The 23,344-nt window shown below is 36.7% G+C and overlaps 1 protein-coding gene across 1 annotated transcript; it reads left to right on the forward strand.

Moving 5' to 3' along the window:
• Nucleotides 1–18,370: 18,370 nt before the first annotated feature.
• Nucleotides 18,371–20,225, forward strand: LOC125269186 (gastrula zinc finger protein XlCGF71.1-like; the record flags this gene model as incomplete). The annotated part of the gene is made up of 1 exon (XM_048192017.1): nt 18,371–20,225. A coding segment is annotated over exon 1 (828 nt), but the record flags the coding sequence as incomplete, so codon positions are not given.
• Between the last annotated feature and the right edge of the window lie 3,119 nt (nt 20,226–23,344).

Genomic DNA, 23,344 nt, shown 5'->3' on the forward strand with positions numbered 1-23,344 from the left:
ATGTTCCTTCTTCTGTACCACATCTGAAGCAAAGGGGTGAAATACTGTTATTAAATTTATGTAATCTAGATGGAGTGTAGTAAAGCTGGTGTAAAAAATTAAATTGAATTAGTCTATACCTAGAATTCAAGGTTGAGGTGACCCCATCTTTACACAGTTGACCCCACAGGTCCCCATCAATTCTTACCCCCAGATCCTGCTCCCATCTACCTCTGGATTTGTCAGGGTCATCTAAAGATTGATTTGAAATCAGGGCTTCGTAAGTTCTAGAGATGGTTTTATATAGTGGTTTATCTGAATAGCAGATTTGTTCAATACATGTCAAATCAGGTATCTTAGGAAAGGTTTTAACTTTGACCCTTAAACAATCACGTAGTTGTAGATAACTAAAGAATTCTTTATTACTCAAATTATACTTATTTTTTAACTGTTCAAACGACATTAAAACTCCTTTATCGAAACAATGCTCCAAATGTGTAATTCCCTTATTTGCCCATATCTTAAAATTTTTGTTTTGGTAGCACATAGGTAGCAATCTGTTTCCCCATAAAGGTGTCTTAGGGGAAAGAAAATTATCCTGTCCCATCATCAATCTCAGTTTATACCAGGTCCGAACTGAATGAATAATCATGGGGTTATTCGTTTTACTTTTGATCAATTTGTCATCCCATGTATATAAAATATTGGCAGGGATCTCTTCTTTTATTTCAGAATTCTCTATAGAAAGCCAGGAGGGAAAGGGGGTAACGGCAAACATCTGGGCCAGATACCTAGATTGGGCTGCCCAATAATACAATTTAAAATTGGGAAATCTCAATCCTCCTTGATTATAATCTAAAGCCAGTTTATCAAGACTGACCCTAGGGGTTTTACGGTGCCAAATAAATGATCTTATTAACCCATTAAGAGAAGTGAAAAAAGAATTAGGAATTAATATAGGAAGAGATTGAAACATGTATACAAATTTGGGCAAAACATTCATTTTGACTGCATTTATTCTTCCAAGCAATGTGAGTGGTAGATCCATCCAATTTGTTAAATCTCTACCAACCTTCTCTAAAAGACTAGCCAAATTAAGACTATAAAGATTCTTTAAATTGCCATCCACCTGTATACCCAAATATTTAATACCAGTAGGTGAGCATTTGAAGGAAAAACTATCTAGTGCAGTAAAATCAAACCCTGATAATGGCAAAATAACACTTTTGTCGATATTAACTTTATATCCAGAGAAAGTACTATATAATTGTAACACATTCTGTAAATTAGATAAAGAATCTATGGGGTTAGTAAGAAATAAAAGAATATCATCAGCAAACAATGATATTTTATGTATTTCAGGGCCGATTTCAAAGCCTTTTATATCAGGGTTACATCTTATAGCCTCGGCTAAGGGTTCGATAGCCAGCACAAAGAGAGCTGGGCTTAGGGGACAACCTTGTCTGCATCCTCTATATAAGGGGAATGCATCCGAAATAATTCCATTAGTAACAATTTTTGCTTTGGGAGATTTATAAAGTGACTTAATTAAGTCAATATATGCATCTCCAAATCCAAATTTTTTCAGCACTTCAAAAAGATACGACCATTCTACTCGATCAAAAGCCTTTTCGGCATCGAGGGAAACAGCTACTCCCTGTACGCGCTTTTCTTTAGCAATATGGATGACATTGAAAAATCTCCTCAGATTATTTGCTGATAGTCTTTCAATTATAAAACCAGTTTGATCTGGGTTTATCAACAGTGGAAGACGAGTTTCTAATCTCTTGGTTATCATTTTTGTAACTAATTTATAATCCACATTAAGAAGTGAAATTGGCCTATAGGAGGCGCATTTCAGTGGATCTTTACCTTTCTTATATAATACAGAAATTATTGCATTGGAGAAGGAGTCTGGAAAACATTTGTCCGTCCTTGACTGTTCAAGCACTTCGATCAAATAGGGTACCAACAAATCTTTAAATTCTTTATAAAATTCAGATGGGAAGCCATCCTCACCCGGAGACTTATTATTAGGCAATAGACGAATAGCTTCAATCAACTCAGAGGCAGAGAAAGGTTGATCCAGACTAAACCTATCCTCCTCCGAAAGACATGGTAAGTGAACTGAGGATAGGAAAGAATCCATTTGGGAATGATCTATACTAGCCTGAGAAGTATATAACTCTGTATAATAGCGCTTAAATGCATCATTAATCTCTACAGGGTTGTATGTTTCTGCATTACCAGCATCTATTGCGTTTATCGTTCGTTTCTGTTCATCTCGTTTTAATTGCCAGGCCAAGACTTTGTGCGCTTTCTCGCCAAGCTCATAATAACGCTGATTAGAATTAATAATAGCTCTCTCTGCCTGGTAGGTGTTCAATTTATTATATTCAATTTTTTTGCTGAGCAATTCCCGATAAACCACCTTATTCTGATCTTTATGATATATTTTTTCAAGTGCTGAGATTTCAGATTCTAGCTCATTCAATTTGGAAATTTTTCTTTTTGTTAACCCCTTAGTATATGCAATACATTGACCCCTAAGATAAGCCTTTAAGGTATCCCATAATATAAAGCTATTGGAGCAGGAAGGTTTGTTTGTAGAAGTAAAAATATCGATTTGTTCTCTAATAAATTTGTGGAAATCAGATTGTTTAAGAAGAATAGGATTTAGTCTCCACCTATAAGTCTGTCTTATTTTCTCTGGGATAGCCAATGACATTACAAGGGGAGAATGGTCGCTCAATAAACGAGGGAGGTATTCAACATCTAGTACACGATATAAAAGTTGGGTGGATAACAAAAAATAATCGATACGGGTGTGTGTATCATGAGGATGTGAATAAAAAGAATAATCTCTATCTTGTGGATGTTCCTGTCTCCAAACATCTGTTAGATTTAAATCTTTCATAAAAGCAGTGGTGGATTTAGCTGCTTTAGAAAGAGGTAAAGGTTTAGATGAAGATCTATCAAGTACATTGTCCAAACAAAAATTAAAGTCTCCACCTACCAAAAGTGAGCCTGATGACTGAGCGATTTGAAGAAAAACATTTTGTATAAATACGTGATCATCAATGTTTGGAGCATATATATTTAACATTGTCCACTGTTCAGAGTACATATGCCCCTGTATCATTACATATCTTCCTGAGGGGTCGAATACCGATTTTGTAACAGTAAAAGGGATATTTTTATTTATCAGTATAGCCGTTCCCCTTGACTTAGAATTAAACGAGGATGCAAACACTTGGCCTACCCAATCCCTTTTTAATTTTTTATGCTCCAAGTCTGTTAAATGTGTTTCCTGCAGGAAAACTATTTCTGCCCCCAATTTCTTAAGATACATATAGACTCTTTTTCTTTTAACTGGACTATGTAGGCCCTTTATATTAAATGTCACAAATTTCAAAGGCTTTATCATCTAATATCTATAACATCCAAAACATCATATAAAATGCCCTCATAACCACCGATTTGAAATGTTAACATGTATCTTTCAGAAAACAAAATAATCAAAATAAAGGAAAACATGTATAAACAGAGAAATTCTAACATAGCTGCTGAACCAGAACTATACAGCAGCAGAGAGAGAGAAAAAAGAAATCCGTTGAGAAACGATTAGCTCGTGCTTCTTTCCAAAGAAAAAATGAAAGGCTAACCACGAGCTCTCTTTATACATATAAACACACTGATGCAACAGTAATTATTAAGAATAAATCCCCAAACGTTTAAATTCAAATCCAAAACTAATAGTCCGCCCGTAAACCGATGAAGTCCCACAACAAAAAATTGAAGTGATAGAAAAGATAATAACAACAATAATAATAATAATAATTATTATTATTATTATAATGCGGACACCCTCTGCAACCCCTTAAATGAGGAGGGGAAAATAAACCAAAATACCAATTCAAATAAAATCCCGAGCGACCAGAGAGTTCCCAAAGTATCAGGCCGACAAGTCACTCACCCAACCAGATCTAACAAATCAACTTGGGGTATGAACCCCATCCGTCCGTCCCGGAGTGCACCGGACTCCGCCACGTCCAGCAAACTTCTCAGGCATGTTCCGACAGAAACTTGAATGCTTCGTCCGGCGTGTGACAAAACCGTGTTCCACCATCCTCCGTAAGGATTCGAATGCGAGCGGGATAAACGAGATGACAATTGACATTCTTCTCCTTTAAAGCCTTGAGCGCTGGGATCATTCCTCTTCTCCGGGTTATCACGTCCGATGAGAAATCCGGAAAGAAACTTACTCTCTTCCCATCAACGGAAATTGGAGCTTTATCTCGGGCGATACGTAGGATACTTTCGCGGTCCTGGAATTTCAGAAGTCGAATTAGGATGGGCCGTGGGGCCCTCCCCGAGATTCGCGCCGCCGGAATGCGGTGGGCGCGTTCGATGTCAAGTGGAGCGCCAAAGTTTTCTTCTCCCAAAACTCTCGGTAGCCATGTCTTAAAGAATTCGACCGTGTCACGACCTTCAACTCCTTCACTCAATCCAATCAGGCGGATATTATTTCGTCTGTTGTAATTTTCCATATATTCCAACTTATTTCTGAGAACCTCGTTGTCTTTTTTTAGGAGACTGAGGGACTTCTCATTTCCCGAAACTGTGTCTTCCACATCGCTTATCCTTTGTTCAGCCACAGAGATCCGGCCTTGCATAGATGAAACTGACACGGTCAAGGTGTCAATTGATCCCTGAATGGAGTTGCGAAGGTCTGACATTTGAGAGATCAGCTCCTGCTTAACACTCCCAATGATCTCGCGAAACTCTTTCAGCGCGGCGGCGATAACCCCCGCTGAACTTTCCCCCTCAGAGACGTTACCCTCGGCGCCATTTTGCGGAGACTTTCTCTCAGTTTCGGCGGTTCTATGTTCATCTTTCCTTGGTTTCGGTCGACGCTCCATCATTCCCGGTTGCTCACAAGTACCAGACAGACTTTAAAAACTATTGGGGAACGTTTCAGTGTTTGTATCAAAAAGATATTAAACGATTTCTAGAGAGCTCTCATGGTAACGTCTAACTACCTCGCGCAGTGCTTTATTTTGAGCTCGGAAACAGTTTTTCTACCATTTCAAATATAATGTATAACTATCAAATATATTATGTAAATTACATAAAAAAACAAACAAATGCTGAATAAATATTATAAAATATATAATGAACCCCTGGTGTTGTGTCACTGGTGTTACCTTTAACAAAATCTCTTTTTTTGAAATAAAAATCACACTGATGACATCACTTAACTTACTTCTTCCTATTTCCTGAAGATCAATGAAGAAAGGCCAATGGAAAGTCTCTTTTCAGTTATCAGAAATTTTAATTAGAAAATCATAATTTAATATGAAGCTTTTAGGTGAAGTCACTGGTATGACCTACATTATTGTTAGAGATTTTTTTAAAAACTAGAATACAAATGGATTAAACTACTTAATTTAATGAATATACCATGATTGACAACATGTGGATTGATACCTTGCAGCAGCCATTTTGTAAAATACATTCATGAAAAATGTCACTGGTGTTACCCATATAGATAAACTTTATTCAAAGCTATTCATTAAGTTCATTCGCATAAAATAGCACTAAGATTACATGATTATAACTCTTCTTTCTCATTGTTAATCCTCATTTGGTCAGATATGGCTAAATTAAAGGTATTTGGCTAAATTGAGCACAGCTGAGAAGCAGCGACTTTACAGACAGCATATTTTACAGACATTTTTAAAATGTTTATGATCCTCTGACTGCTTCCACTAATGTCAATGATAAGTCTTTGATTGAATACCAAATGTAAAAATTTAGTCCCATCTACTTAATTCTAGTTGACGAATAAGGATCTTTGGTCTTTGGATTGCATCATTACTGTTTATAACCGTTTTTCAAATATTTTCATTGTTATAGCAAATACATGGTTGTGAATTAACATCATTCAATTACACTTTTAACTAACCTGATTAAAATAAAAAAAACACAATCTCCTTATTTTTTTCTGTAACTCTGACTGCATGTTCTGAAAAAATTGAGAAATAATATTTCACAAAAACGTTTAAAAATGCCAGAGAAGTACATGCTGTTTTTAAATGCATGCATTAAAAAAAAAATAAAAAAAAATAAATAAAAATCATAAAGCTGTAATTTGTATTCATAAAGTCAATGTGTAATATAGTGTACGTTTAAACATTAGAAAAAGAAATACATTTTAAGACATTTTAGAATGACCCGAATTCAAATAGACCTACTATTTTTAAAACCATAATATCAACCTGCACAAAAAAACAAACATGGTTTCTGTAAAATCCATTATCATATTTAAAGTGATTTTTTTAAGGAACACGACCTCTTTTAAATCCAAGGTGTCAGGTCTGTTGGTAAAAGGCAACGCATGGGCGACTGGTTTTTGCAAGTGTTGTTATGGAAATATCAGATGAGGGACGTCAGTACTTTCGCAAACTGGCAAGGACTTGAATGTCCCCCGAACGTCCGTCAGCGGACGTTACAAAGCGGACCTACTGCGGACCTTAACGGACGTTCACAACGTCCGGGGGACGTCCCTTGTTTGTAGGGTATGGTCATTCCATGGTCCCTGTTTCTCCTTTTAACACCTCCAGAATCCAGCTGGACACTGTAGGATCTCGAGTCGATGGGCTTCACCACTGTGCCCTTTCTCCAGATCTCATGAGGCTCGAATGCTTGTATTCTCACAGTCACCTTGTTTTAGTGTGCCTGAGTCTTTGGCTGATCTGTTAAAGTATGTTTGTTGCAGTTGTTGGAGGCTTGTTTTCATGGGTAATTGTGTCTTAGTGCCACTGTTGCTGTTTTTTCTGTGGTCACTATTCTGTCTATTGGAAGAATGTTCTCGTAACTCACTTTGATTAGCTTAGAAATGCTGTGAGACCTTGAGAAGAATCTGGGAAACTTCTTACATCAATCAAGAAGATTAGAACAGTGATACGTCAGAAATATAATTGAGTCATAATTTATAATATTTTAAGACTTTGAACAAGAACATAGACAAATATTCTGACCTAATTGTAAGTCATTTGGTTATAATTTAGGCCAGACTCGACATACTTTACCTAACCTGAGAATAATAAATAAAACGGTTAAAGGTGTTGATCAAAGTACACACCGACATCTGACATATTAAAAGATTCACCCTTGATATCCAATAGCCTGTCATATACATTTCAAAGAGTTTGTTCTAGTCAGTTTGATGGTCATTCACACCACGTACGAGGCTTCATGAAGTCAGAACAATACTATGAACTTTAAATCCTGGATAAATAAAGGATAGATAAATAAATACATAAATGAATAAAACAACACTTTTCCAAAATAAACTGAAATGATCACTCCATCTCACCACAGCTTTACACAACCAGCAGAAAGAGAGCTGGAATAGAGATGAGCAGCGTGTTGTTATTTGAGTGATTATGTTATTTTTGTTGTTGTTTTGTCGTTTTGAACAGTATATGACGTCACAGCTCGCACGCGCCTTCCTCTCATTCAGTTTCAGCGTCGAGTCTCTTCTGAGGAGAGTCGAGCAGTTCACGGTATTTCTCATATTTACACGATCATCAAACACACTTTATACAGTTTGATCAAGCGACAGGCTCATTTCTGTGTTGTTTTCATCGAGCACAGCGATACTTGTGCGCAGGGGCGTAACTACAGACAGTGCAGGCAGTGCAGCCGCACTGGGGCCCGTGCGGCGGGGGGGGCCCGCTGCGCACCCGGGCCCTGCCCCACATCGCAAGTGGGCCCCTGGCGATGAAGTGTCTCGTCAGGATGCTATATTATACATTCATTTTTAACCCATAATAATAAAACCGATTTAAATGACGTTCTTCTCGTTTTATTAATTTGAGGCCGTTTCTATTGCGTTATTTTGATGACAAATGTGAGAGAACATAATTGTAACACGAGAGTAGAGCGCAAATTTCTCTGTTTTCTCTCAGGCGGATATCTTTCACTAGGCAATTCACAATGACGTGCATGCGTTCTCATAATGGTCTCACGGCTCATGCTCTCGCTCACATACGTGTGCGAGCTCAAGCCTTGTCCTGTGCACTCCGAGTGAACCTTCTTGCTCTTTCTTTAGAATTGTTTTCTCACCTTGAATTAATGTTGCCGTAAACTTTCAACCACCAGACTCTCGATTAAATGAAGAATAGCACCGTATAGGCTAGGGGAGCGCGGTGCACAACCTAACACGGAGTAAGTAACACAGATATCACTGAACATTTACAACGCAAAAGTAAATTTCTAAAGTTATTTTTTTCCATCTCTGTTTTTTTTTTTTTTGTGTTTATTTAAAATAAGACAAATCTGATATTATTTAATCTTATTTAACAGTTGAGACTGTTATTTAATGCTAACCAGCAAATCCCAGTTGTGCAGATGGGGTGCTATTATAGCCTATTCTATAGCCTAATTTTATAAATTCTTTTGAGAAACCATGAGAAAAGGGCGACTAATGACTCACAGTCAATCTTCAGAAATTATGAATTATTATATTTTTAACTAGCCTACGCTGTATAGCCTAGCTGTATGATGTGTTTGCTATCAAACTCAAAACATTGTATAGGCTATTTTAATGATTAAAAATGCCATTTTTTATTATTTTTGTATTAATTAATTTTTTGGACATAATGTTTTAGTTTAGATATTTTTTTATTATATAAGGTAACATTTTAAGCTGTCATTTGGTCATGTTAATCTTAATGCGCCTCACCTTTGGGGCATGTTGTCACAATTCACTTCTAAGAAAAAAGTATCCTATAGGCTATAGAAATTATAAGGACTCACCTTTTCGTTTCATGAGATAGGCCTAGCATTTGCGATCTGATTTGTTTTTGCCAGTTCTCAGTTATTAAAGTCTATATAGTTATTTTGAGATAAATGCTTATAAATATGTATTTATTGAATTATTTTATTTAGTGATCTATCAGTTCATCAGATCTTCTATGATGTGTGGGCACACATCGACAGAAACATTGGAAACATCAAATTAAATGCGCTGAGTTTGAAATTGTAAATCACACGTCATTCACATTCTACCGCTTATTGTTGACTATTTATAGGCCTACACCCCTAAATGTTCCCGTTCTTCCCCGCCCGGTATTTTATCAAAAATGGCAGTAACAACCAAAAGTGTTTAGAAATATTTTGAGAAAACCATTAAAATTATTCCACACAGGGGCGTAACTACAGACAGTGCAGGCAGTGCAGCCAAGGGGGCCCATCGTAATAGCCTGCACTGGGGCCCATCATTATTAAGTTACGCCACTGCTTGTGCGTCTTTTCTGTCGTCTTCCTACTGAAATAAACATTTAGGTTACGTCCACACGAAGCTGGAGCTTACCCTAAACCGATCTTTTTTTTCCTCGTCTCAAAAAATATCTGCGTCCACACGAAACCACTGAAACGACTCAAAATGATGCAGCATACATTCCAGACCATTATGTGGCGCTGTAATTCTGCTGCAGAAATGCACTTAAAGCAGCGAAGAAGACTTGGAGCATGCGCATAAACCTTGCGCGCTGAATACAAACTATAGCAAATCTTAGAAATAACGCTTTATTTTTGATTCAGTAGCTTCCGCAGCACGAACGCAAGCATGCAGAGTCTGCTATTGCTGCTGTTGGTGCTGTTTTGTGCTGTTAGCGCGTCTGATAGGGTCGACACGTGGGGCGATGACATCATCGTTTCAGAAAATAAACAGATTGCCCCGTCCACATGACAACGCCAAGACGGAGTATTCAAATTTATCCACTCTGGGACCCGGACGGGACGGGGCTTTAGTGCAGCAGCAGCATGTGAGGCAAATATGATGAATTCATTCAGACCTGAGCGATTCTGTGTGATTGTTTCGATGTTTTATAGTGAACACTGCTAATGAATGTCAAAGTTTGAGATCTGTGAGGAAAATATGTTGAATTCATTTATGGCGTTATTTTACTGTCAATTGTCGAGAGCACATTATTGTGACGCGAGAGCATATCAATGTAATGCGCGAGCGCAAATCTGTCCGCTCGCACGCGGATTTCCTTTGCTCTCGCGCAAATCTGGGCGCGCGTGCTCAAATATACAGTGCTCTCTTATGAACTGCCTCTCCTCTCGCTCAGATATTGCGTGTGCACGCTCAAACTGTTTCCTGCGTGCTCAAACGTGTCCTGCGCGCTCAAACTGCACATGTGCGCTCACGAATCTCTCCGTGCTCTTGCAGAAATTAATTTGCTTTTGGATTAAATGCTGTCAAAAGTTATAAACCAATCAGAAGAGACGACTGATCCATGAAAATGCTACGTGGAATCTTATTGGCTGAGCGTGAACTGCGCCTGGAATTCTTTCGACAAAGATATGTATTTTATTTATTCACAATTTAATAATATTTATCAAATGTAACCTAGTCTAACTGCATCACATTACAGGTCAAACCCCTATTTATCTAAACAAACAAACAAAAATGTTTCTTAAAGTTATTGTGGTAATACGTTTTGTGTTGAAATTTAAAAAAAAAAAAAAAAAAAGGTAACATTTTACAATAAGGTTTTATTTGTTAACATTAGTTAATGTATTATCTAACATGAACTAACAATGTGCAATACATTACTGTAATTATTAATCTTTGTTAACGTTAAAAATGCAGCTGTTTGTTGGTTGTTTACTTCACAGTGCATTTAATAATGTTAACAAATACAACATTGATTTTAATAACGTATTAGTAAATGTTGAAATTAACATTAACAAATATTAATAAATGCTGAAGAAGAGCAATTCATTATTAGTTAATGTTAACTAATGCAGTTAAATAATGTTAACGCAACCTTATTGTAAAGTATTACCAACAAACATCTTCTGATTTAAGACCGAACAAGATCAGGGTCAAATCGTCATTCCCTTAATACTTAATGTGGAGATCACATATACCACTATAGTCAATTTCTTTTGAGGTCTGGAATTAATGATTCTGATACATCAAATACATTCTGATACATCAAATACATTTTAACAGTCACTGGTCACCACCTACTGGCAGAACAGTGTAACAACATTAGTTTCAACATTCATTTAGCTACTTATTTTAATTGCTGAAATCAGTGTATATTCAGACTATAAATTGTTATTGCAATACTTGCATTATTATTTAATGTTTGCAACACAGATGTAGCAATAGTATGTTGTTGAAAACACTTTGTGAAGCTGTTTAAAACATATAGCTTACATGACCACTGCTTTCAGCAGCAATGCAAAAGCAGGTTTAAATATTCTGGTATGATTGTAATTTCAAAAGGTTTAATAGACATAACCGAATCGTTGTCATTTAGGAATAAGATCGCGTTCTTTTGCTTAATCGTGCATACACAAGAGCTTAGGTATTTTTGTATGTCATGTTTTATACCAAAAGAAATTGACAATGGTGGTATGTGATCTCCACATTAAGTATTAAGGGAATGACGATTTGACCCTGATCTTGTTCGGTCTTAAATCAGAAGATGTTTGTTGGTAATACTTTACAATAAGGTTGCGTTAACATTATTTAACTGCATTAGTTAACATTAACTAATAATGAATTGCTCTTCTTCAGCATTTATTAATATTTGTTAATGTTAATTTCAACATTTACTAATACGTTATTAAAATCAAATGTTGTATTTGTTAACATTATTAAATGCACTGTGAAGTAAACAACCAACAAACAGCTGTATTTTTAACGTTAACAAAGATTAATAATTACAGTAATGTATTGCACATTGTTAGTTCATGTTAGATAATACATTAACTAATGTTAACAAATAAAAACCTTATTGTAAAATGTTACCTATTTTTTTTTTTTAATTTCAACACAAAACATATGACCACAATAACTTTAAGAAACATTTTTTGTTTGTTTGTTTAGATAAATAGGGGTTTGACCTGTAATGTGATGCAGTTAGACTAGGTTACATTTGATAAATATTATTAAATTGTGAATAAATAAAATACATATCTTTGTCGAAAGAATTCCAGGCGCAGTTCACGCTCAGCCAATAAGATTCCACGTAGCATTTTCATGGATTAGTCGTCTCTTCTGATTGGTTTATAACTTTTGACAGCATTTAATCCAAAAGCAAATTAATTTCTGCAAGAGCACGGAGAGATTCGTGAGCGCACATGTGCAGTTTGAGCGCGCAGGACACGTTTGAGCACGCAGGAAACAGTTTGAGCGTGCACACGCAATATCTGAGCGAGAGGAGAGGCAGTTCATAAGAGAGCACTGTATATTTGAGCGCGCGCGTCCAGATTTGCGCGAGAGCAGAGGAAATCCGCGCGCGAGCGGACAGATTTGCGCTCGTGCATTACATTGATATGCTCTCGCGTCACAATAATGTGCTCTCGACAATTGACAGTAAAATAACGCCATATTCATTCAGACCTGATCGATTTTGTGTTCGTTTGTGTGATTGTTTCGATGTTTCATAGTGAAAACTGCTAATGAATGTCAAGTCATCAGTCAAAGTCTGAGATCTGTGAGGGGAATTGATGGGAATCGATCTCTAGTTTTGCTGCTGCCATTTTATTTCTACTCTTTTAACATATTTGGACTTTATTTCAACTTTATCACTTTACATTATTAAAACAATGGAACAGAAAGTGCTAAATACATTGAGCCTGTAGCTAATGAGCCACATAAGATATTTTAAAATGATAAATAAATGTATAAAAGTTTGACTCTGGAAACATTAAATTGCTTTGAGGTGCTGTTTAATTAATTAATTTTTAAAGATTTGATAATTGCAAGTTTTTCCATCTAATTACATTATTGTATTAAATGTAGTTACTAGAAATTCAAATTATTCATACGGACATTACTGCTGTAGTTTTTTTTTATATTGTAATGGTGCCATTAGTGTTTGTTTTGTATTATTAAAGTTTTATCCATGTCATATTGTGAGAAATATCAGTATTGTCTTTCAATAGAGCAGTTTTATAGTCTTTTCTCATATATCCTGACTCAAATAATCCGTTTCTAACAGCAAACACTCAGAATAAAGTGAGATGATCTGAATGTCTTGTTGAATGAGTGTTGATAGTCTGAGGATCATCAATATTAACAGAGAAACTGCTGAAAACACTCTTTATTTCATGTCAATAGTTCCTGTTTTCACCTCATTTATTATGCTGATGTCTTCAGATCTGCTGTAAATTGACACTTAAAGCTCATTTCATTGCTGTCAACAGAATAATGTTCAATTTAGAAATAAAATGTTCTGAATTAGCATCAGTTGTTTTACAAAAGACTGATATAAATTCTGAATGCAATTAGTTTAAGGGTCAAATACAAAAAGGGGTTAATATAGCAACAAAAAAGAAAAACTTGTCAGTACAAAAATCATTTTCTGACATTCAAACACTGTATTTAAGGATCACAGTGCAGCCCAAAATACTCTTTAATTGTCATTTTAACTAAGTTTTAATCATATAAAATTTAACTAAATGTAGTTCTCATATTTCATATATTCTATTCAGTACAGGCAAAAAATAAAATTAAAAATACACTTGCATTTAATTGGTTTTTGATGTTAAATAGATTTTTAAATTCATTTAATTTGATGCAGACACTAAAATTTGATATCTGGACTTTAACCCTATAAAAATAAACACAGTAACTGATATTTTTGATTTTTTTCAGACCTCCCATACTGGAATTCATCATCAATGAAGCTCCTCCCACATCACTCACATCATCAGATAGGCTCCTCCCACATCACTCACATCATCAGTGAGGCTCCTCCTGCATCACTCACATCATCAGTGAAGCTCCTCCCACAGCAGTTCATCAATAAATGCAGGAATATTCCCATCAGACGAGCATCAGAGCATCAGGAAGAGCTGAAATCTGCAAAGACTGAGTTTATTAAAGAGGACAGTGAGAACATGAGTGATCCAGAACCCTGCAGAATGAAACACACTGAAGATACTGAAGAACAAAGAGGTTGGTGTTTATTCTTCATTCATTCATGATGCTGAACAACATTCATGATAGAAAGATTCAAGCACTTCTGCACATTCAGATACACAGTCAAACTATGAAATGAGACATAATGACCTTTTCTAACAAAAGCTCAGTAAAAGGAAGTTTGAGAAACTTTCATAATGATTGTCAACATCAGATCAAACTAAATATTTATGTACAGTGTTGTAGTCGAGACCAGTTAATTCGAGTCCGACTCAAGACCGAGTCCAGAGAGGTCCAAGACAAGTTCAAGTTCACATAAGGTTGGATCTGAGACGAGACCTAAAGAAACCTAAAGACCTAAAAGAATATGTAAATGTTTCAGTTTAGGGTAAAAAGGCCACATAGAAGGTGGTGTAAAGGCAATTTGTTAGAAAAGATTTCCATTTTGAATAAAAGCTGTTATTTGTAACATTTTTAAATAAAAGATTTTAAATCGGTCGACTGAAGGAACACAGCATGATGTTATAAAAAATATTAAGCAGCACAACTGTTTCCACTTTCCAACTTTGAAAATTAATCATCATATTAGAATGATTTCTGAAGGATCATGTGACACTGTAATGATGCTGAATATTCAGCTTTGCATCAGAAATAAAATATATTTTAAATATATTTTAAAGTACATTCAAATAGAAAACCATTATTTTAAATTGCAATAATATTTTTAAAATATATATTGCTGTTTTTGATTAGATAAATGCAGGCTGGATGAACATAAGAGACTTCATAATGCCACATAAGCTGATAATTATCAAAAAAGGTAATATTCACGCTGGCCTACACATAATAGCCTGAAGGTGGCACTTTGGCTTCATTAACTATGATAGTTTCATCAAATAATAAACGGTGTATATTAAACACTAAATGAATTGAACACTACTTACCATTAAAGGTGATAGAGAGGATTTTTTCGTCGACTGAGAATCCAAAGACTGTTAGTGAGTTTTTGAAATGAGCGCATGCGTAAGAACAGCCCCCCTCCTTCACAGCTCATTTCAAAAGAACGCCTCCCAAAACTCGTAAACACTCGTATTGGAACACGAGTGTTTACCACCGGCATTCGCTGTGTCGTGTTAGTGGATTCATTATGTCGGACTCACCCCAGGTAACTCATAATCTGCAGTTGTTACTCCTGTCTCCTGACAAAAACATTGCATGCAGCGCCTGTGGAGTGTGGAAAGTTACTGTAGAGCGCAGTCGTGCTCGTCTCTCACAAGGAACATCACGGCAGTGATTGACAAGCCAGAGGGCCAATCGTTTACGCGATGATCGCGTAAACGATTGGCTGATGTTTTTAAGGCCCTACCTCGTGCACAGATGTATATTAATATTATTACTTTCAGTGCACCTAATAGTCTTTTTTCAGTTAGTAAAGACAGTTTCAAGTAATATTGCAAAAATGTATAAAACAAAACATCCTCTTTAGCACCTTTAATTTAATTTATAAAATGAGACAGCAGAAATTGCTCATCTGTCCATGTAATTTCCACTTCACGTTGTCTAATGAAATTCGAACTTGTTGTGCCAGCCAGATCACGATTGGTTGGGCTGTTAAACATGACTAACCGGCATTGGTGATTTATGTAATTTTTTAAAATATATAATAAATAGATTTTTCATTAAATCGACACAAGCTTCCGTCGAGCCATAGGCACTCAGTGAAGGAACCATATGTGGCTCGAGAGAAGTTTTGAACACTCACTGTGGAAAATCAGTCAGTTGCACACACACGCAAAACACATAGCAACGCGTTATGGCAACGCCTCACACTGACGAATTTTGAGCGATATGTTACTATTGTACACAGTGTCATGTTAATTATAATTCAAATGCATTTTGTTTTATTGACCACAATATTATCATTGCTCTTTGCCCCCAAACATTAAGCATGAAATATTTTGAATGGGACTCGAGTGGTCTCGGGAATGAGTCCGAATCCTAATATGTACGAGTACGAGTCAATATGCACACGAGTCCATGACAAGACCGAGACCGTTACAATATGGTCTCAAGACCGAGTCCAAGACCGAGTCTCGAGTACTACAACACTGTTTACGTATTTTACATATATTTTCATATCTGCTTCACAGTTTGCAAGAGTGTTTCCAGAATTTAGGCATTTTCAATATAGTTTACAACATTGTTATTTTTAGGAATAAACTAAACACCAAAATGTTTGAAGTAAATGAACTTTCCAGAATGGCTGACAGGGTTGTAAGTGTAACTTGAGCAAAATCTCTTCTTACAGTAACTTTGGTAACAGGGTTGATGAATGCAGTCATTCATTTGTGTAAAAACTGAGACAATGGATTGAGATTATTTTCTTGTCCTCCCATCATGCTGTAGAGAGAGCCCAGATGATGTCACTTCCTGGGTGTTTTTGAAAGCAGGAAAATCATGTCAGAAGTAACAGGGTTGAGTGAATCATGAAGGACACTGATAATAACACATTTAACACTCTGAGGTCGGCTGTCACACATGCGATATGGTTTTTTTCTTACCAGTGTGAAAGAGACTCAAAATACTCCATCAATGTTGCATGTACAATTAAAGTCCTGAGAATTCTTTCTAAACACTTTATAAATGTTAAAAATATATTGCTGAAACACATTACAAAAACTGTGAATTGTACAATGCTTAATTGTGAAGTTAAAGCATTAAACAGTTTTTCACCAAGTCTCTGCTCAGGATTTTTTGGGCGGAGCTAAAACGGGAGTCTGATGACGCACTTGGATCCCCGAGTATAGCCCCTCCCCTAACACTATGTAACTGTCAATGACGCACTGAGCATGGCGCCGCCCCTAACACTACAGCAGCTCACTCGCTCAATCTTGAATGTCATTACAGTTATACAGCCCTTTGCACATTTAGCTAGTAATGCCTTCGTCACGCAAATGCATATTACATGGTTGTTAAAATATACAATACAGCTCAGTCTCCTTATTTAAATTTCCTAAAACGATGATATGAAGGATTCTAAAGTGCTCGTTCTACACTGGATAATTTTACAAACTTTCATCAGACAGCTGGGATTCACAGATAATCTGCTGTTTTTGGTGAATGTGACTGAACAGACCTCGGCCCCCCCTCCCGCCTCGGCCTTCCTACCGTCCCACCGACAACCATAGGCCGACAACCAATGATAGATATTATATGGAGCTGGACAGTCTCTCGCGTCCTGGCCTTCATCCTCCCATCTCGCGGTGCCGTCATTTGTCGACTCGACACCAGATGGCAGTACGTGCCCACCAATGAGTGTAAGTTGCCGTGTGTGCTTATAAGTAGGTAGTCCACAGTAACTCGACTGAAATTTGCAACCCTCTAACATGATTCTTTTCATATGCATCAGTATGTTTGACTCATTAGACTCAAGTCAGTTGAGACGGCAGCTCTCGCATGTGGGTGTGGTTTCAGCTCTGACAGCGGACACGCCCCCCAGCGTTTGAGCGCAGAGAGCGCTGCCTGTTTTTTCGAGATTTTGATGACTTATTTCATTTACTTGCAGATTTCAAATTTGGCTGGGTGGTTAATAACACATTTTTCTGCGGTGTGACAAACTCAGAACACATACTTTAAAATTACTTTACAGGGACTTTAAGAGTTATACACCATTTTAATCTGTGCAATATCTTTTATTTGTGTACACTCAGAGTAAAAACAAATTGTTGTGGTTTTTGTAAAATAAAGAAAACAAACATGATGCGTGATCTGTCATCTCCCTCTGAACGAAGTCCAATCTGATAGTTCTCAGAAAATGAACTGTAACTTAGTGAATACTAATCACAAAAAAAATAGACTTATGTCTAAAGAAACATTGAAATGTCAGGTTTTAAATCCTGTAAGTCAAATCGAAAACAAAAATTCTCTGTTTATGTAATCTGTATGAAAAGAGAGCTATGTCAGAAGTCCGTGATTCTGCTCATTATCCGCTAATGCGGCCACGCCCACGAAGCAAGCCTCTGGGTGCTTCTCAATATCCCTCCTCGTTTCCTCGCTCCTCCGTCCTCCATCCTATGACCCGGAAACCGATCGAGCTCAGCCATCTTGAAGGATATCTCAATTCTCTAATTGCACCGTGAGGAGGTGAGGATCGAGGAAGCTCCCTGAGAAGTCATGAGCGAGGATACAGAGGTGCATCCTTTGCGGAAGTCTTTCTCGTCAAGAAACCTGATACACGCATAAATTCTCCTCCCCCTTCATATCTGTTACAATAATTTAAATGTATGCTTTACTTTTACAGATTAAATAACCTTTATATATCATATATTTCAACTGGGCATGTTGCTTTATTAATATTTATTATATTTTTTTAAATAACCAAACTTTAACAACATGTGGGCAGATCCCTCGAGTGCAGCTGATGACGCTTTGAAGTGACGCTAAAGGGAGCGAGGATATATAATTTCACTTGATTCAATTCCTCCGTCCTCGCGTCTTTTCCTTGTGTCCTTCCCCTGGTCCTTTCCTCGCATCCTGAAGTGGTGGAGCTAAGATGCGAGGAAAGGAAGTGAGGAGAGGAAACGAGGATGCACAAATAAGAATTGAGAAGCACCCTCTGTTAGTTCGGTTAGTTCCTGGATTGTCACATGGCCTATTCTATACTATATTTTTGTCATTGATCAAATATATTTAATAGTTCTCACTACTATTGATTTTTTTTTTTTTTAAATCATTTCTCGGTTTCCTACTTTGTCTTTTACTAATATCATGGTCATATTTGTCTGTAAGCGTATTTTGTAAAGTTTCTCTCAACATAAATAGTTTTTAAAACATTCTTAGAGGTTAAGTTCATTACAACAATGGTTTATAGATTTCAGTCTATATACAGCCATTGAGGACTACGGCCAGAGTGGATATTGATATTTTTGATATTTTTATACCATCATATGTCACCAAAGTCACCACATTTTTAGGTTTTGGCTGTCTGAACTTACTGGAATTGTTTTTTTTCTAAAGTAAAATAAATATTAAATATAACTAAAATAAGCTTATTTTATGTAAAAATATGGTACTTTTAAAGATAAATGAATAAAACAAATCATAAAAAAGTACATAAATTGATGGTTCTTATTTTATTGAAGATGGTGATATTTGAAATTGAAGTCAGATTAAGTGCAGAGGTAAAGTAAAATTAAAACTAAATTCAAAAAAATTTGGTGATCTTCACAGGAGCGCTGAAAAGAAATACACACATTATATCTTCACCCAGACCTCTGGATTGTGTTGTTGAGAACAACAGAACAATTGGAAGATTAATGTTAAAGTTTCAGGGACATATGCAATTAATTTATGAAAACGCAAATGCATCAAAATGATCGGGATATAGGGATATATGCTCAATTTTATGACTATTTTATTTTATGACTATTTTATTTTATTTTGAAGTACTGAAAATTAAATGACACGTTTGTCTTTCATTTCAGACCTGATGGAAGTGAAGGAGAAGAGTGAAGAACTGAGTGAAGTGGAGGAGAAACATCATGTCAAACCTGGAGAAAAACCTTTGAGTCGCTCAAAGACTAAAAAGACATTTTTAAAGAAAAGAGCCAAGAAATCTACAACCTGCACTCAGTGTGGAAAGAGTTTCTCAAACAAACAACATCTGGAGAATCACATGAGAGTTCATACTGGAGTGAGACCGTTCACATGTGATCAGTGTGGAAAGAGTTTCACATACAAACACCATCTGGAGAATCACATGAGAGTTCATACTGGAGAGAGACCGTTCACATGTGATCAGTGTGGAAAGAGTTTGTCAAGGAAAGATATTCTTGATATTCACATGAGGAGCCACACCGGAGTGAAACCGTTCACATGTGATCAATGTGGCAAAACCTTTCTTCTGGAATCAGCCCTAAAGAGACACCTGAAAGTTCATACGAAGGAGAAGCCACATTCATGTTCTGTGTGTGGAAAGAGTTTTTCACTGCTGTCAAATTTACATACACACCAGAAAATACACACTGGTGTGAGAGAGTACATGTGCTTTGAGTGTGAGAAGACTTTTACTGCAGCAAATGATTTAAAACTGCACCAGAGAATTCACACTGGAGAAAAACCTTACAAGTGTTCACACTGTGACAAGAGATTCAGTGTGTCATCATCTCTGAAAACACATGAGAGGATCCACACTGGAGAAAAACCTTATAAGTGTTCACACTGTGACAAGAGATTCAGTGTGTCATCAAATCTGAAAAAACATGAGATGATCCACACTGGAGAAAAACCTTACAACTGTTCACACTGTGACATGCGATTCAGTTGTTCATCATCTCTGAAAACACATGAGAGGATCCACACTGGAGAGAAGCCGCACACGTGTGATCAGTGTGGAAAGAGTTTCCCTAGTAAAAGTAACCTGAAGATACACATGAATATCCACACTGGAGAAAAACCTTACAAGTGTTCACACTGTGACAGGAGATTCAGTCGGTCAGAACATCTGAAAAGACATGGGAGGATCCACACTGGAGAGAAGCCGCACACGTGTGATCAGTGTGGAAAGAGTTTCAGTACTAAATGGCACCTGAAGGTCCACATGAAGATCCATGCAATGGAGAAACCTCATCACCACAGTCTGAAATCATGATAAGTAGATCATCTTTATGTGCTAAGAAGAGACTCAGTAGAGACTTAGCCAAATCTCTCCTCTCCACCTATAGTTGGCGCTGTTGCTCTGTGTCTGCTGTTGAATTATCCAGGTTGTGGATGAGGAGCGACCCCTTATGTGATTGTGTACATACAGTAGTACAGTTCAGTGCTATATAAATGCTTCATTCATTCATTTATTCATAGTTAGCCGTTTCTCAATATGCGTTCTTGTCTGTTCTTGTGAAATTCATCAGTTGCTGCCCAAGTTCTGATCCAATTCAAAGTTCACATCTAGCCAAAGAAAATTTCAAATCCGCGGCTGTGTTCTTGATCCACCCCTTTTTTCGAGTCTTACCTTGGCTAGTCCTTCTGATGATTGCCACTGGCTCTGATGTCTCTGTAGTGGTTAAACATGAGATATAATTCATCTTTTGTATATATAACAGGTGATCTTTGATCTCACGAATCTATAATTTGTTTAAGTGAAAGTGAAGTTTCATAACTTTATATATTTAGGCTATATAACTTTACCGTTGTAGCCTACTAGAACGTCGACTTTTGAAGGAATTGTTTGCTTTATTTGTTATTGTAGGTTCTTATACCTTTTGCTTATACTTTTATAATGGTTATTATTGATCATTAAAACTGACATTTAACAAAAAGAGTGTTGTGTTTTACAGAGGTGGAAGTAACGAATTACAACTACTCACGTTACTGTAATTAAGTAGTTTTTTCGGGTTTTTGTACTTTTTTGAGTACATTTTTTAATCTGTAATTTTACTTGTACTTAAGTACAAATGAAGCTTAGAAATCTACTTCGCTACTTGTAAAATCACATTCCGTTACTGAGTACGCCAACAATTTGAATTAATATTGAAACCATATGGCTCTGCTTTGACCAGCATATCGGTAGCCAATAAAGTTATCCGATCGTAAACGGACCAATGAAAACCCTGAAATTTTACCAGTGGCGCGTTCTCATCTCTCATCTCCCCGACCCCTCCTCCTCCGGTCACTCGTTTCAGTTACAGCGCAGGATTGCAGGTATTGCGCATAATTTTAATCATACCCGCAGGTTTGTGGAGAGCGCATTATTGTATCGCGAGAGCACATTCATGTAATGGCCGAAAACGACACGAGCTGAACTGCCTCTCCACTGAGCGCGCGCTCTGTGTAGCCTAGTGTGCAATCGCGAATCTCTCCGTGCTCTTAAATTAAACGTTGTCAAAAGTTATCAAACAATCATAATAGACTTCCATGCCTGGCCGATGAAAATGCTAGTCTCAACAAACAAAAGTGGATCTTTAATTTCTTTACAATGTAGCCTAGATGTATGTTTCCGAATGGGGCATTTATATGATTTTTACATATAAATAACCTAGTCTGTGTAACTGCATCACTATATACAGACTAGTGTTGTCACGGTACCAAAATTCCAGTAGTCGGTACCGATACCATGAAAATTTTACGGTTCTCGGTACCAATTTCGGTACCACAGAAAAATCTATTGGAACTATTTTAATATTTTATATAGCCAATTTTAAAAACATTAAATATTATTTGGAGTGTGTGTGTTTGTGTGTGTATATATAGGCTACCTCAATGAAATACATTTTGAAATATATATAAAAAAAATAATAAATAAATGCTCAAACATCCATTGTGTACTGTTGAAAAAAATCAGCATATGCTGGTAAGGTATGTTTTGAAGCTGTATGCTGGTCAAATGCTGGTCCTGCTGGTCCATGCTAGTCCTAAGCTGGTCCTGGACCAGCATAAACCAGCTCAAACCAGCATACCAGCTTCAAAATCTACTTTACCAGCATACGGTCGTTTTTTCAACAGGGGTAACAGACGTGCGTGTATATTTTAGCTATTCCGTCAGTGAAACAACACACTACAACCTGTAAAACAAATAAATGTCGGTAAATAACGGTAACCTAAATAATAAGAAAGTTAAATATTATTTCAAAAAGCATTCGTTTTTTATTTCCACACAAAGACGCGTCATATAGCCAAAGTCCCGTTATTACTTTGATATAGCTAGACTGCTCTGCTCTTTGAGAGGGATGTGGGACACGAGTAGGAAAGGACCATTTCTCTTTAATAATATCTTCATGTTATCTCCTGATGTTACAAACAACTGACACTTGCTGTAAAAGGTCTGAAGAGCGAGTTTTATCTTCAGACATTCAGGCTATGTTTGATTTAGCGCTGTCACAGAAAACGAAAGTAAAAATCACTGGTGTGTGAAACGCGCTATAAACAAATAAACTTGACGCGCCTTATACAATTTAATAACTAGCACAAACTGTGTTAAATAGAAATTGACGTGCAAGCAAAAAAGTTTCTGTCCTATGGTGTTTTTTCTACTTTACCACAGTAAAGAATGCGAATAGCCTATAATAGGTCTAAATGCGAACGAAAGAAACGTTATAATCCCTGCGTGAGTGAAGATTTAGGAAAAGAAACAGATTCCATGTTCAGTGGAATAACTAATGGAATATTGTTAAATTCTCTGCTAATCAGGTGACCAGATCGCGTTTCGGAAAACAGAACACGAAGCTTAAATGGACTCACGCACCTCTCTCATTCTGCATGAAGCAAAATGTTTCCATGGCTGCGATGTCGCATTTAATTGCTAACCTATTATTTCTTCTGTAAACAAAGCTTTGTGCTTCACTCGTGTCATATTCACGTAAATACTTGCACAGTCCTATCAGTGGGTACCGAATATACCCGGATTCTCGGTAC

The sequence above is a fragment of the Megalobrama amblycephala genome, linkage group LG5, assembly GCF_018812025.1.
Source record: "Megalobrama amblycephala isolate DHTTF-2021 linkage group LG5, ASM1881202v1, whole genome shotgun sequence".
Taxonomy (NCBI): Eukaryota; Metazoa; Chordata; class Actinopteri; order Cypriniformes; family Xenocyprididae; genus Megalobrama; species Megalobrama amblycephala.